The sequence below is a fragment of the Amia ocellicauda genome, chromosome 13, assembly GCF_036373705.1.
Source record: "Amia ocellicauda isolate fAmiCal2 chromosome 13, fAmiCal2.hap1, whole genome shotgun sequence".
Taxonomy (NCBI): Eukaryota; Metazoa; Chordata; class Actinopteri; order Amiiformes; family Amiidae; genus Amia; species Amia ocellicauda.
Window position 1 is genome coordinate 25,852,380 of NC_089862.1, and position 12,327 is coordinate 25,864,706.

The window sequence follows — 12,327 nt, forward strand, 5'->3', positions numbered from 1 at the left end:
TCCTAACTCTTTAAATTTGTCTTGAAGAACCTCTGCCCTACCCTGAACATTCTGGTTGAAATCTCCCATCAAAATACTTGCACCTGGATGGTGATCTATGTCATTAACCAGTGTTTGCAGACTTGTTATGAAAGTTTCAGCATTGTAGGAATATGGTCTGTCTATCACAACAGTAATAGCTTCATAAGGAAGGTTAAAAGTTATTTTTTAATGGCCAAATTAAAAACTGTGCAGTTTCTACTGACTGCTGTAAACTGCTACACTTCCATGAACTTAATCACATTTCAGTAAACCTTATTGCTGACATACATAACAACCAATCCATGCCCTTCAATTTCACAATAATTATATAGAAGCCTCAAGATGTTTCATTTTGTTACTGACAAACAAATGTCCAAAATGAAATTAAACTCTGTTTTGATTAAAGCATAATAGTCTTGTCTAATACTTCTACAATGAGAGTGCATTCTCAGAACCTCTTTCTATTATATATATATATATATATATATATATATATATATATATATATATATATAATGATTATGTATGTTTGTGTGTTTTGTGTTTTTACAAAGCACCAAAGCAAGAGCTTGATCATAAATATTTTTTAAGAAATATATTTTATCTTCATTGGAATCATTTTCATTAATCATTCATTTTATTTCTAGAAATATAAAGAAAAGGAACACCTGGTACAATGAGGTTAACGTGCAATTAAATTATAGAAACTATCAATAAGATTGATGAACAGAAATATTTGAAATTAATGGACTCCTGTAAGAATCTAAACATTTTTTCACATGGTTCTTTGGTACAATATACAAGACACAACCTATTTAATAGAAACTATAGATGTATTTGCAGTTGTTTGGTTACAGTGTTCATTTTCACATTTATGTGGAAAGTTGACCAATTTCAGTACTTATATTAAGGACTTGCCCCGTAGTAATCAATACAAAGTTAGTTCTGTCTTTTGTGGAATACCACAATAAATAATGTTGGATAATACTGTTACAACAGCATTTCTTAGATCATTGTAATGTTTTATTGACACTGTCCTTGACCAATGGAAATAAAAAGCAATACATGTAGTTTGAGACTTGCCCAAGACCAGTTGCCTGCTTTGATTCTTGTATTTAGATGTTTACATTTATTTGCCTTTACTTGTTGTTTTCTATCCACAGAAATGTGTCTACTGTCGTAAGAGAATCAAGAAGGTTTCAGGAGCCTGTATACAATGTTCATGTGGCCGTTGTCCCACGTCTTTCCATGTGACTTGTGCTCATGCAGCTGGCGTGACCATGGAGCCTGACGACTGGCCATATGTAGTTTTCATCACATGCCACAGGCATCAAACCCGGAGTTCCTCTACCGTAAGTAGCAACATCCACTTTATTTCTTCAAGTACTGCAACAAATCAACATATCTCTGAAGTTTCCTGAGATGACATTAAAGATAAATTAGAAATAAACTGTGATAATAAATCTTGATCCTCTGAGATTAATTTAATGATATTCTTTTGGTTGAAGTTCAGGACTGAATGCAGTTTTACCCCGTTAGTGCTGTGTAGATGTACACCATATGCCGTAGGCTTCCAGGGGTCTCGTTAAAATACCAGATACCAAAAATTGATTTAGCATTACATTTATAACAATTATTTAGAAAACAAAATTCATTTCAGCATTTTCAGGTATGAAAAAAGTAAGCTTTATGGCTGACATCAGCTTATTTGGTCAGGAGAAACCTGTATTTATAGGACTTGTTTCTGTTAGTTGGGTTGACAAAGAGATTAATATTAATATATTAATATTACAACAATTAGCACTAGGGATGATCTTTATCTCTAATAGTAAATAGGTTAATCTTGTATTTAATCAGCCTTAAGATGTATTCTGACATCATTAATAAAAAAATGTTTTGTTTTATTTTTGTTGCCATTATGTGAATGCTTTTATTAATGCTGTGAGTTCTCATAAAGACACCCAATGAGTATCTTCAAGCAGCTTTGAAATGACTGAACTCCAAGGAACTGTAAACAAGTTCCAAGAGCTAATGTTATGTTTGTAGAGTAGTACAAATACAAGATGCAACAATATAGGAAAAGAAGTGCAGTAGACTTGAATAGCAAGCCTTTATAACAAAGAGTTGAAGGAATGCTGCCTTGATCTGATCTTTCATATGAAGCACTGTCAAGTAGCTTTGTACTGATGAAAAGTTGATAGGTTGGAGAAAGACTTTTTTTTTAAACAATAATAAAGAATTGTTCAGAAAAAGTCTACGGATATAAAAGCACTATGATCAAACAAACATTTTCAGCATGTCTAGACCTTTTAGATAATTGGGTTTATTGGGACCTTGTTTAATTGTCCTGATGGTAGACTCTTTGTTTGCCCTGTCTGCATCTCACACATTTTTATTGATTCGTTATCTTTTGAGTTTTGTAATTACCTATAGCAATTTAGGCAAAATAGGCAGCTCTGCAAACCTTTGTCAGAGGATTACTATTTAGCCTATGTAGGACATCATAATATTAAAATGCCTAATATTTGTATCTCTTTGTAACATTTTTAAACATATTGGGCGTTTGTAATTACTTTACTATTACTTGAGCTTTTCAGTAGTTTCATGATAATAATGAATGTTCACTTTTGTAGTCAATATGATAAATGTCTAATTTATACTTACTGTGTAAAGTCTCTGTGTAAGAGATACTAATAAGATTATGGGTACTTTCTGTCTTTTGCTTTACTTCAGGCAAAAATGTATCTTCCCATGGAGATTCGTTTTCCCCATTTTCACACATATGTTTCCCTTTGCAGAAAAGTAAATCTTGCAAAAAGGACATATCAGTTGGGCAGACAGTCATCACAAAGCACAAAAATCTAAGATACTACAGTTCCCGTGTCACAGAGGTCACATCCCAGACCTTTTATGAAGTGATGTTTGATGATGGATCTTTCAGCAATGACACATTCCCTGAAGACATTGTAGTAAGTACTCCTTCTAAAAGATATTGTGTTATTCTGAGCACCATACAAAATAATTAAAATAATAATAATAATAATAATAATACATAATCCCATGCTTAAAAGTTATGTGGCTGCTTTATTTTATTGGTTTTCTGTTCATTAGGGAATTATTACACTTTTCAAGTTTCAGCGGCTTTTAATGGCTATTTCATACTTAAACATGGTATTAATTGTATTTATATAGTTTAATAAGCATTCAGTGATACAAAACTACTATTCAATGTACATGAGCAATAGCCATGCATACTGTATATATATGACATACTACTTTAAAAACCTGTCCCTTTGTTTTTTATGGATATTACTCTTAATCAAGTGATTTTGTCTGATATCTTTGGATTCTTTTATGAAGTTGTTTTTCAAATATGTTATCACCAAAAACAGTGCCTTAAGGGGAGTAATTTACTGCAAATCTGAAGCAAGCATACATCCAAAAACATTTTGGGGATATTAGATTTAAAAGCCATTGTCCTGACTGCAGCATTTGATTATATCATGATTCAAGCAGTACAAAATTTAAAACGGAAAGGATTTTAATTGAATTTTAAACTTACCCATCTGAATATAAAGGTTTATTTGTTTCTATTTCTAGGAAGTAATGTTGGTTGTACAAGCTGTCCACAAAAGCCTCTTTGAACATTAACATCATCAATATCATAGATTTATGGCAATACAATACAGAAATACAAGTTTTTGCCCTTCACAAGTTAATTTCTGTATTTTATTTTGAAAAGACAGAAAAGGTGGAGGAGTGCAATGTGACGATGTTGAATGGTCTTTCAATTAACAGTTACAGTTGAACTGATGTAGACATGTATTGGGTGTCTACACCTGTATTTTCATATGTTGCACCTGAGTTCTATTTTCATTCAGTGTTGTAACACAGATGAGCTTTCGAAATTCACTTGTTTTTTTCCATATTGTCTGTGCTTGACACTTTTGCTCAAGCCTTTTCACTGCTGTAACCAAGTATTCATGCATGAGAGGTAACTCGTAAAACACTAATGGAAGATGGCAGAATAGAGTTTTTAAAGTCACCTGGATTAGGTTTTCACAGAACAAAAGTAGGGATTCTTATGAGCAAGCACTCTCAGAAACAGCCTGTCAAAAGGAATCACTGACAGTCTTCTGGTTAGCTTTTGGCAGTGGCAATGTAAATTGGCAGCCTCCGGCTCCAATTGTAAAGTAGGCTTCTTTCTCTACCACAATTCAGCTGAGGAACAGGAAGACATTGTGGATCTTAGTCAGTTGAGGGAGTGGGCTGATAGATAGATTTTTGTTACAAAAATAAAGAAACATTTGCATTTCTTGTTGCGTGATATATATGGGTGCTCACTATATTATGTGTGTTATCTGAGTTTTGGAACCCTAACTATTATGTGACCAGGTGTGGGCCCCTCATTCAAATCAATTTATATAGTGAAACTGGTGAATCAACTTGTCCATCACTATGTAACTCAGTTGGTTGTGTTCATCTTAGTATCGTCCTCATCCCCGTCCCCTCCACTGCTTAGAGGTAGGTTTTTAAAGTACTTGCCCTTTTATTCTAACAACATTTCATATTTGTAGTCTATTATCCCCTCTCTTCTGATCTTCCTTTACTTCTTGCACATGACAGAACTAATGTGTCCAGTCACTGCACAGAAAATATTGTCCTTGCATTTAAATCACATATATATTTGCCATTAAAGTTCCATCTAAACTGATAAGACTTGCATGTAGAGCAATGTAACATGTGGCATTCACAATAATGTCAGTTAGTCTAAATTTGTTCTTCTTCTGATCTCAGTCTTGCAAGACATACCCTTATCCTGACTTTAAAATACCACTGTATGTGCTTGATCTTTTCAGTGCTTGGCTCAGGTTTTCTGTTGTAAGTGAACAACAATAAATAGTTATAGCCAGCAGATTATTGTTTTAATAAAATGTCATCACATGTATTTAATCATACATTCAAACATTTTTGCGTAACATTTTTTTAATCGGTGTGTTAAGAATAAGAATAGCTTTATGTAAATCCCATAGAGAAGATCTTTTTTTTTCTGATTCTACTGAAGCCAGTGACCATTTCATGACCCAGCATGATTATGCAAGTTTGAATATGTGATAGATTTCCATTTTCTAGCCTATAGAATAATATGTTATGACACAGTATTTACATTATTCTTAACGACACATTACACCATGTTATCCTATGAAGTGGCCTTCACTTTCATGAGTTGCAGCCTGATTTTAATCTAGAGATGCACGCACCTGCTCCTCTCTCTACATTATTACTAATTCTTGCTGCCTTTATATCATGAATGCACCCCACCATCCAACACACACAAACACACACACACACACACACACACACACGTACACACACACACGTGCACACACACACACACACACACACACACACACACATTGCTTGGTAGCGTTGAGTCCTCTAGAACCCAAATCAATACAACCAGATCACTTATGCGTGATCACTTTGCACAGACAATGCTGATATTAGAGTCAAGGCACTGAAACCCAATATAGAACCATATATAGATTGACAGACAGACAGACACAGACAGAAAGATAGCTAGATAATAGATAGACAGGTTGATAACTCTAAAGATGTATGTACCCTCACTGTCTGTTCAATTGTAACTGTGGGGGCTTTCCGTGGAATGTTTAATGGTACTTCAAATAAGTGGGAGGATGTTGACAGAGACAGTTTTGTGTACTGCGTACATGCTTTATTAATATAACAAGGATGCCTCGGAAACAGGTCATACTTAATTCATGCAACAAGTAAGCCTTAAACAAACAATGCATACTTTATTCATACAAGTAAAGCTTACATAAAATGGCATACATTATTAATTTAACAAAGCTAAAATGGTTCTTCGTTATTACAAATAAACCAAAAAAAGAACAGGACATATTTTATTAATGGATATGATTCGTCCCCCCAAAAAAGACCGCTAGTTTTATTTAATGATAAAATATATATATATATATATATATATATATATATATATATATATATATATATACATTCACCTAAAGGATTATTAGGAACACCTGTTCAATTTCTCATTAATGCAAATATCTAACCAACCAATAAGATGGCAGTTGCTTCAATGCATTTAGGGGTGTGGTCCTGGTCAAGACAATCTCCTGAACTCCAAACTGAATATCTGAATGGGAAAGAAAGGTGATTTAAGCAATTTTGAGCGTGGCATGGTTGTTGGTGCCAGACGGGCCGGTCTGAGTATTTCACAATCTGCTCAGTTACTGGGATTTTCACGCACAACCATTTCTAGGGTTTACAAAGAATGGTATGAAAAGGGAAAAACATCCAGTATGCGGCCATCCTGTGGGCGAAAATGCCTTGTTGATGCTAGAGGTCAGAGGAGAATGGGCCGACTGATTCAAGCTGATAGAAGAGCAACTTTGACTGAAATAACCACTCGTTACAACCGAGGTATGCAGCAAAGCATTTGTGAAGCCACAACACGTACAACCTTGAGGCAGATGGGCTACAACAGCAGAAGACCCCACCGGGTACCACTCATCTCCACTACAAATTAGAAAAAGAGGCTACAATTGGCACAAGCTCACCAAAATTGGACAGTTGAAGACTGGAAAAATGTTGCCTGGTCTGATGAGTCTCGATTTCTGTTGAGACATTCAGATGGTAGAGTCAGAATTTGGCGTAAACAGAATGAGAACATGGATCCATCATGCCTTGTTACCACTGTGCAGGCTGGTGGTGGTGGTGTAATGGTGTGGGGGATGTTTTCTTGGCACACTTTAGGCCCCTTAGTGCCAATTGGGCATCGTTTAAATGCCATGGCCTACCTGAGCATTGTTTCTGACCATGTCCATCCCTTTATGACCACCATGTACCCATCCTCTGATGGCTACTTCCAGCAGGATAATGCACCATGTCACAAAGGTCGAATCATTTCAAATTGGTTTCTTGAACATGACAATGAGTTCACTGTACTAAACTGGCCCCCACAGTCACCAGATCTCAACCCAATAGAGCATCTTTGGGATGTGGTGGAACGGGAGCTTCGTGCCCTGGATGTGCATCCCACAAATGTCCATCAACTGCAAGATGCTATCCTATCAATATGGGCCAACATTTCTAAAGAATGCTTTCAGCACCTTGTTGAATCAATGCCACGTAGAATTAAAGCAGTTCTGAAGGCGAAAGGGGGTCAAACACAGTATTAGTATGGTGTTCCTAATAATCCTTTAGGTGAGTGTATATATATATATACAGTGAGGGAAAAAAGTATTTGATCCCCTGCTGATTTTGTACGTTTGCCCACTGACAAAGAAATGATCAGTCTATAATTGTAATGGTAGGTGTATTTTAACAGTGAGAGACAGAATAACAACAAAAAAATCCAGAAAAACGCATTTCAAAAAAGTTATAAATTGATTTGCAAGTTAATGAGGGAAATAAGTATATATATATACTTATATATATATACACACACACACACACACACACACCAATCAGCCATAACATTATGACCACCTGCCTAATATTGTGTAGGTCCCCCTTTTGCCACCAAAACAGCCCTGACCCATCGAGGCATGGACTCCACTAGACCTCTGAAGGTGTGCTGTGGTATCTGGCACCAAGACGTTAGCAGCAGATCCTTTAAGTCCTGTAAGTTGTGAGGTGGGGCCTCCATGGACCAGACTTGTTTGTCCAGCACTTCCCACAGATGCTCGATTGGATTGAGATTTGGGGAATTTGGAGGCCAAGTCAACACCTTGAACTCGTGATGCATCAGACCAGGCCACCTTCTTCCATTGCTCCATGGTCCAGTTCTGATGCTCGCGTGACCATAGTAGGCGCTTTCGGCAGTGGACAGGGGTCAGCATGGGCACCCTGACTGGTCTGCGGCTACGCAGCCCCATACGCAACAAACTGCGATGCACTGTGTGTTCTGACACCTTTCTATCAGAAACAGCATTCACTTTTTCAGCAATTTGAGCTACAGTAGCTCATCTGTTGGATCGGACCACACGGGCCAGCCTTCGCTCCCCACGTGCATCAATGAGCCTTGGCCACCCATGACCCTGTCGCCAGTTCACCGCTTTTCCTTCCTTGGACCACTTTTGATAGGTACTGACCACTGCTGACCGGGAACACCCCACAAGAGCTGCAATTTTGGAGATGCTCTGACCCCGTCATCTAGCCATCACAATTTGGCCCTTGTCAAAGTCACTCAGATCCTTACGCTTGCCATTTTTCCTGCTTCTAACACATCAACTTTGAGGACAAAATGTTCACTTGCTGCCTAATATATCCCACCCACTGACAGGTGCCATGATAACGAGATTATCAGTGTCATTCACTTCACCTGTCAGTGGTCATAATGTTATGGCTGATCGGTGTATGTATGTATGTGTGTATATATATGTATATATATGTATATGTATATATATATATATATATATATATATATATATATATATATATGTGTATATATATGTATATATATATATATATGTGTATATATATGTGTATATATATATATATATATATATGTGTATATATATGTATATGTATATATATATGTATATGTATATGTGTGTGTATATATATATAGATATAGATATAGATAGATAGATAGATAGATATATAGATATAGATAGATATAGATATGTATAGATAGATATAGATAGATATATATAGATATAGATATATATATATATATATATATATATATATATATATATGTATATATAGATATATATATATATATATATGTATATATAGATATATATATATGTATATATAGATATGTTTTGAAGACTGTTTACTTTAATAGTACATTGATGATACTTCATTAAGATAAATAATGGTGATACAGTTAGTTAGATTGCTTTGAATCCCAGGCATTAATTGCTGGCTATACTTTAATTGGTTTTGTTCCTATCTTATAGACTGCAGCCCTTTTGTCTGAGGGCTGGTCATACAGGATTGCCAGAATGACCTCTGGACTACCCAAAGGATCTACCTTAAACTAGGCATATACATCCCTTTCCCTTAGTTTCAGTTTCAATAGAACACGTTTTCAGTGACCTTTATCTGTGCTGATTGACAGGAATCTGTGTTTAAGGAACACATTGCAATAATGCAGAGATTACAATTATAGACTATAATTATTTGAGGATCATTGAATTAGGGAGCACTGTACACAGTATAGCTCCTGAGCAGATAATCGACTGACCTCATGGCAAATTATGAACAAACTAATGCAGGTAGGCCTGATAAGATACAAATTTACAAACATAAAGAGATTTATAATCACTTGGGAATTTGGGAGGCAGTTCTGTTAGTAGGCAGCTTGATAGAGAAATGACCTGCTACCCACATTCCACATTTTACAGGCATACTTAAGCTGTGATATCCATTGTACATAGTCAAAAGGACCTTGACATTCATGTGAAAAGAAATCATGTTCTCATGCAGTTTAGCAATAATCTCTAGCCTGAGACCTGGAGCTTGATTAAATAATAATGTTGACCTACCCGCTAATAGCACACTACAGATATGTACATCATACCAGTGACTTTCATGATTAGAAGAAAGTAGCATATCATTATAAAAAGGAGTACAGTTTTGTAGTTTCTATCAGAGGCTGGGTCAAAGTTGTGACTTAATCCCAGTCCCAGTTAATACATTTGTTGCTGAATATTGTATCAGTTACAATTCTGAGACTTAGCCAAGCCAGCAATCAAATACTTGCAGTAAGCAAGACAAGATGCCACAATTTGTGTGAAACTAAGTTAATTCTGCCTAAAACCGGCTCAGCCTGAGATTTTTTATAGGCAGCCATAATAAATTAAAGTTCAGAATCTAGAAAGATCACAACATTTCTAATACCTGGCTTCAGAAAGCAGAGTTAATAACTGAAATTAATCATTAATGAGTCTTTGATAGAATACGATGTGTACTGAATACCATTACCACTGGTGTTTTGGGCAAATAATGTACATCAATGAAATGAAAGGGTCATCTGAATAAATGAACCCATCATATAGATGCCTTCTATATGATTTTTAAATACACATCTTGGATAAAAAGCAGGCTGTATGTGTTTATGTGTCTATAAAGCAAAGGGACATGTTAGTGTTCACCTGATGCAGGGTCCACATTTGTGTTGTCAAATTTTAATTTCATTTGCATTGAAACTGAACTTGCAATGACTCTTAGGAGGTCCTGATTCTTGTCTTCAAGTTATTTTTTCTCATCATCACAAGGAATATATAGTTGTCCTGCACTGCTCTAGTTGAACATGGCAATTTTGCCCTAATAATGTGTTGATCATACTTTGCCACAGGGCTTTGGGAATGGCCAGCCTCTTTTCATTTGCATTGCTCTCTACATGCCAGAAATGGACAGACATCTGCTTTCTGATAGGCAGAATATCACTATAATGAATGGTGTTTTCCTTGCATTGGAGTTTTTTTTTTAAATAAGACCTCATTTCTTTCACAAGTGATATCCACATATGCTTACCTAGCCCTTCACAGTGTGATGAGTTATTAAGAAAATGCATTAGACACAGATAAAGTCCTTGAATTTTGTCATGGTGTTCATTTAGTTATCACTTTCTATTCACATTTCAAATCAGAGTTCATAGTGTTTTCTGGAGCCCACTGAGCTTTTAATTTTTTTTTTGTATGTGTGTGTCGTTCGACTTAACATTCCTTCGCTTCTTATGAATATTTATCCCGGCTTTATTCCTTGCCAATCCCTGCTGAAAATGCAGTGTCGGCAAAATACAGCAGATCTGCATTAGGCTGTCTTTTTCTTTTTTCCACCTTCTCGCCCTTCACCCTTGGTCAGCCAAAAACTCCATCACTTATGACTGCAAATTTCCTGTCAATTTATAACCTCTTCAATGAGATGAGTGACAGCACCCTTCCTTACAGTTTAATTACTTTCATCTCTGTAGAGCGCTTCAGACTCACCCTTTGTGCTGGAGCTCAAGCAAATAACACCTCCTGTTTGAGGTCCTTAGGTGTTATGTTGCTGAAGACTCAAAAGGAACTACTGTAATAACACCTTCTACAATAATGCTCCTTTTATGTTATGTGCAGACAGAAATGCATAATGTTGAAAGACGGTGAAAGAATCAGGTTATGTTTCTGTTTTTATTTTTCAGAAATTGAGAGTAAAATGCTATTGCTTCACGATTAATTTATTGATGGTGGCTTGCGGTGCCAAACGTAGTGATGCCATGCACTCAGAACAAATGGCCCTTGACATCCTTCTCTTTGAACAACTGCCACAACTATACACAACACTCTTAAATACGATGTATGTCTGACTTATAAAAGCAAATCAGATGGGGGTGCTGGTATGTGATATACCATGGTCAGCTGGGAACTATTGGTCTCTACAATTCCCTAAAGTCACACATACTTATACTCCATGAAACAGCTACTTATTTCTCAACAACATACCTTAGCAATTTTTAACAGCAGCCCTAAACTCAAAACTGAGCTGTTACATCTTTAGGGAACCTACATGTATTTTGGATTCTAATTATGTTTTAAACACAGCACAGAAGAGTAAACACTTATTCAATAATTTTTCATGCCAAAAGGTAGAAACTTAAAGGGGAGAAAAAAAAAAAAAAAACTTCAATTCTGACAACTGTATAAATCAATATTTGATGATTTGTGGCTGTTTTAAGATTATGAAAAGGGACTTACTTTGAGGCTGCAAGGTGTAGGTGGGGATTGCTTTATTTACTATACTTATCTCAAACTTACAGTGTGCAAATGTTCAGAAAAAAATGTAAATAAATGTATACATATTTCATGTATGTAATTTAAAATAAAATTGATACATATTTTTTAAACATGAACCAGGGCCTATCTCTCATTTTTATAAAAAAATAAAAACCGAGTCTACTCAAAGCTGAATGTTAACTAATTATTTTTTGTTATCTTTCACCATGGCTTGGAGCCCTATCAGGCTTATGCGCAAGCAGAGCAGATAAGGGCTTATGTGGAGAGGCGGATGATTTTTAATCATAAATATGGGCAGCTCTGTTCATCAAAGTACCACTGAAGGTGGTTTGTTTAATCTGGTCTTCTCCCAAAAATCACTCGCATTATATTAAAAACTGTGAATGATTTCTTTTTATTTGCATGTCATTCCTACAAACTCATTGCAGAGAAAATATTGTTTGTCTACCAGGGCATTCATTATAAAAAATAAAATGAAAAATATATACAATGTATATATTATATTTGCCCTGGATAAGGGTGTCTGTTA

General features: G+C 35.7%; 1 protein-coding gene across 2 annotated transcripts in view; it reads left to right on the plus strand.

Annotated features, from left to right (window-relative positions):
* Positions 1 to 12,327, plus strand: part of kdm4c (lysine (K)-specific demethylase 4C) — a 209,996-nt gene that overhangs the window by 152,982 nt on the left and 44,687 nt on the right. For both annotated transcript variants that reach the window (XM_066720364.1, XM_066720363.1), the window contains exons 18-19: positions 1,185 to 1,373; positions 2,820 to 2,990. In XM_066720364.1, the coding sequence (XP_066576461.1) occupies positions 1,185 to 1,373; positions 2,820 to 2,990 (360 nt within the window). The remainder of the gene's footprint in view (positions 1 to 1,184; positions 1,374 to 2,819; positions 2,991 to 12,327) is intronic.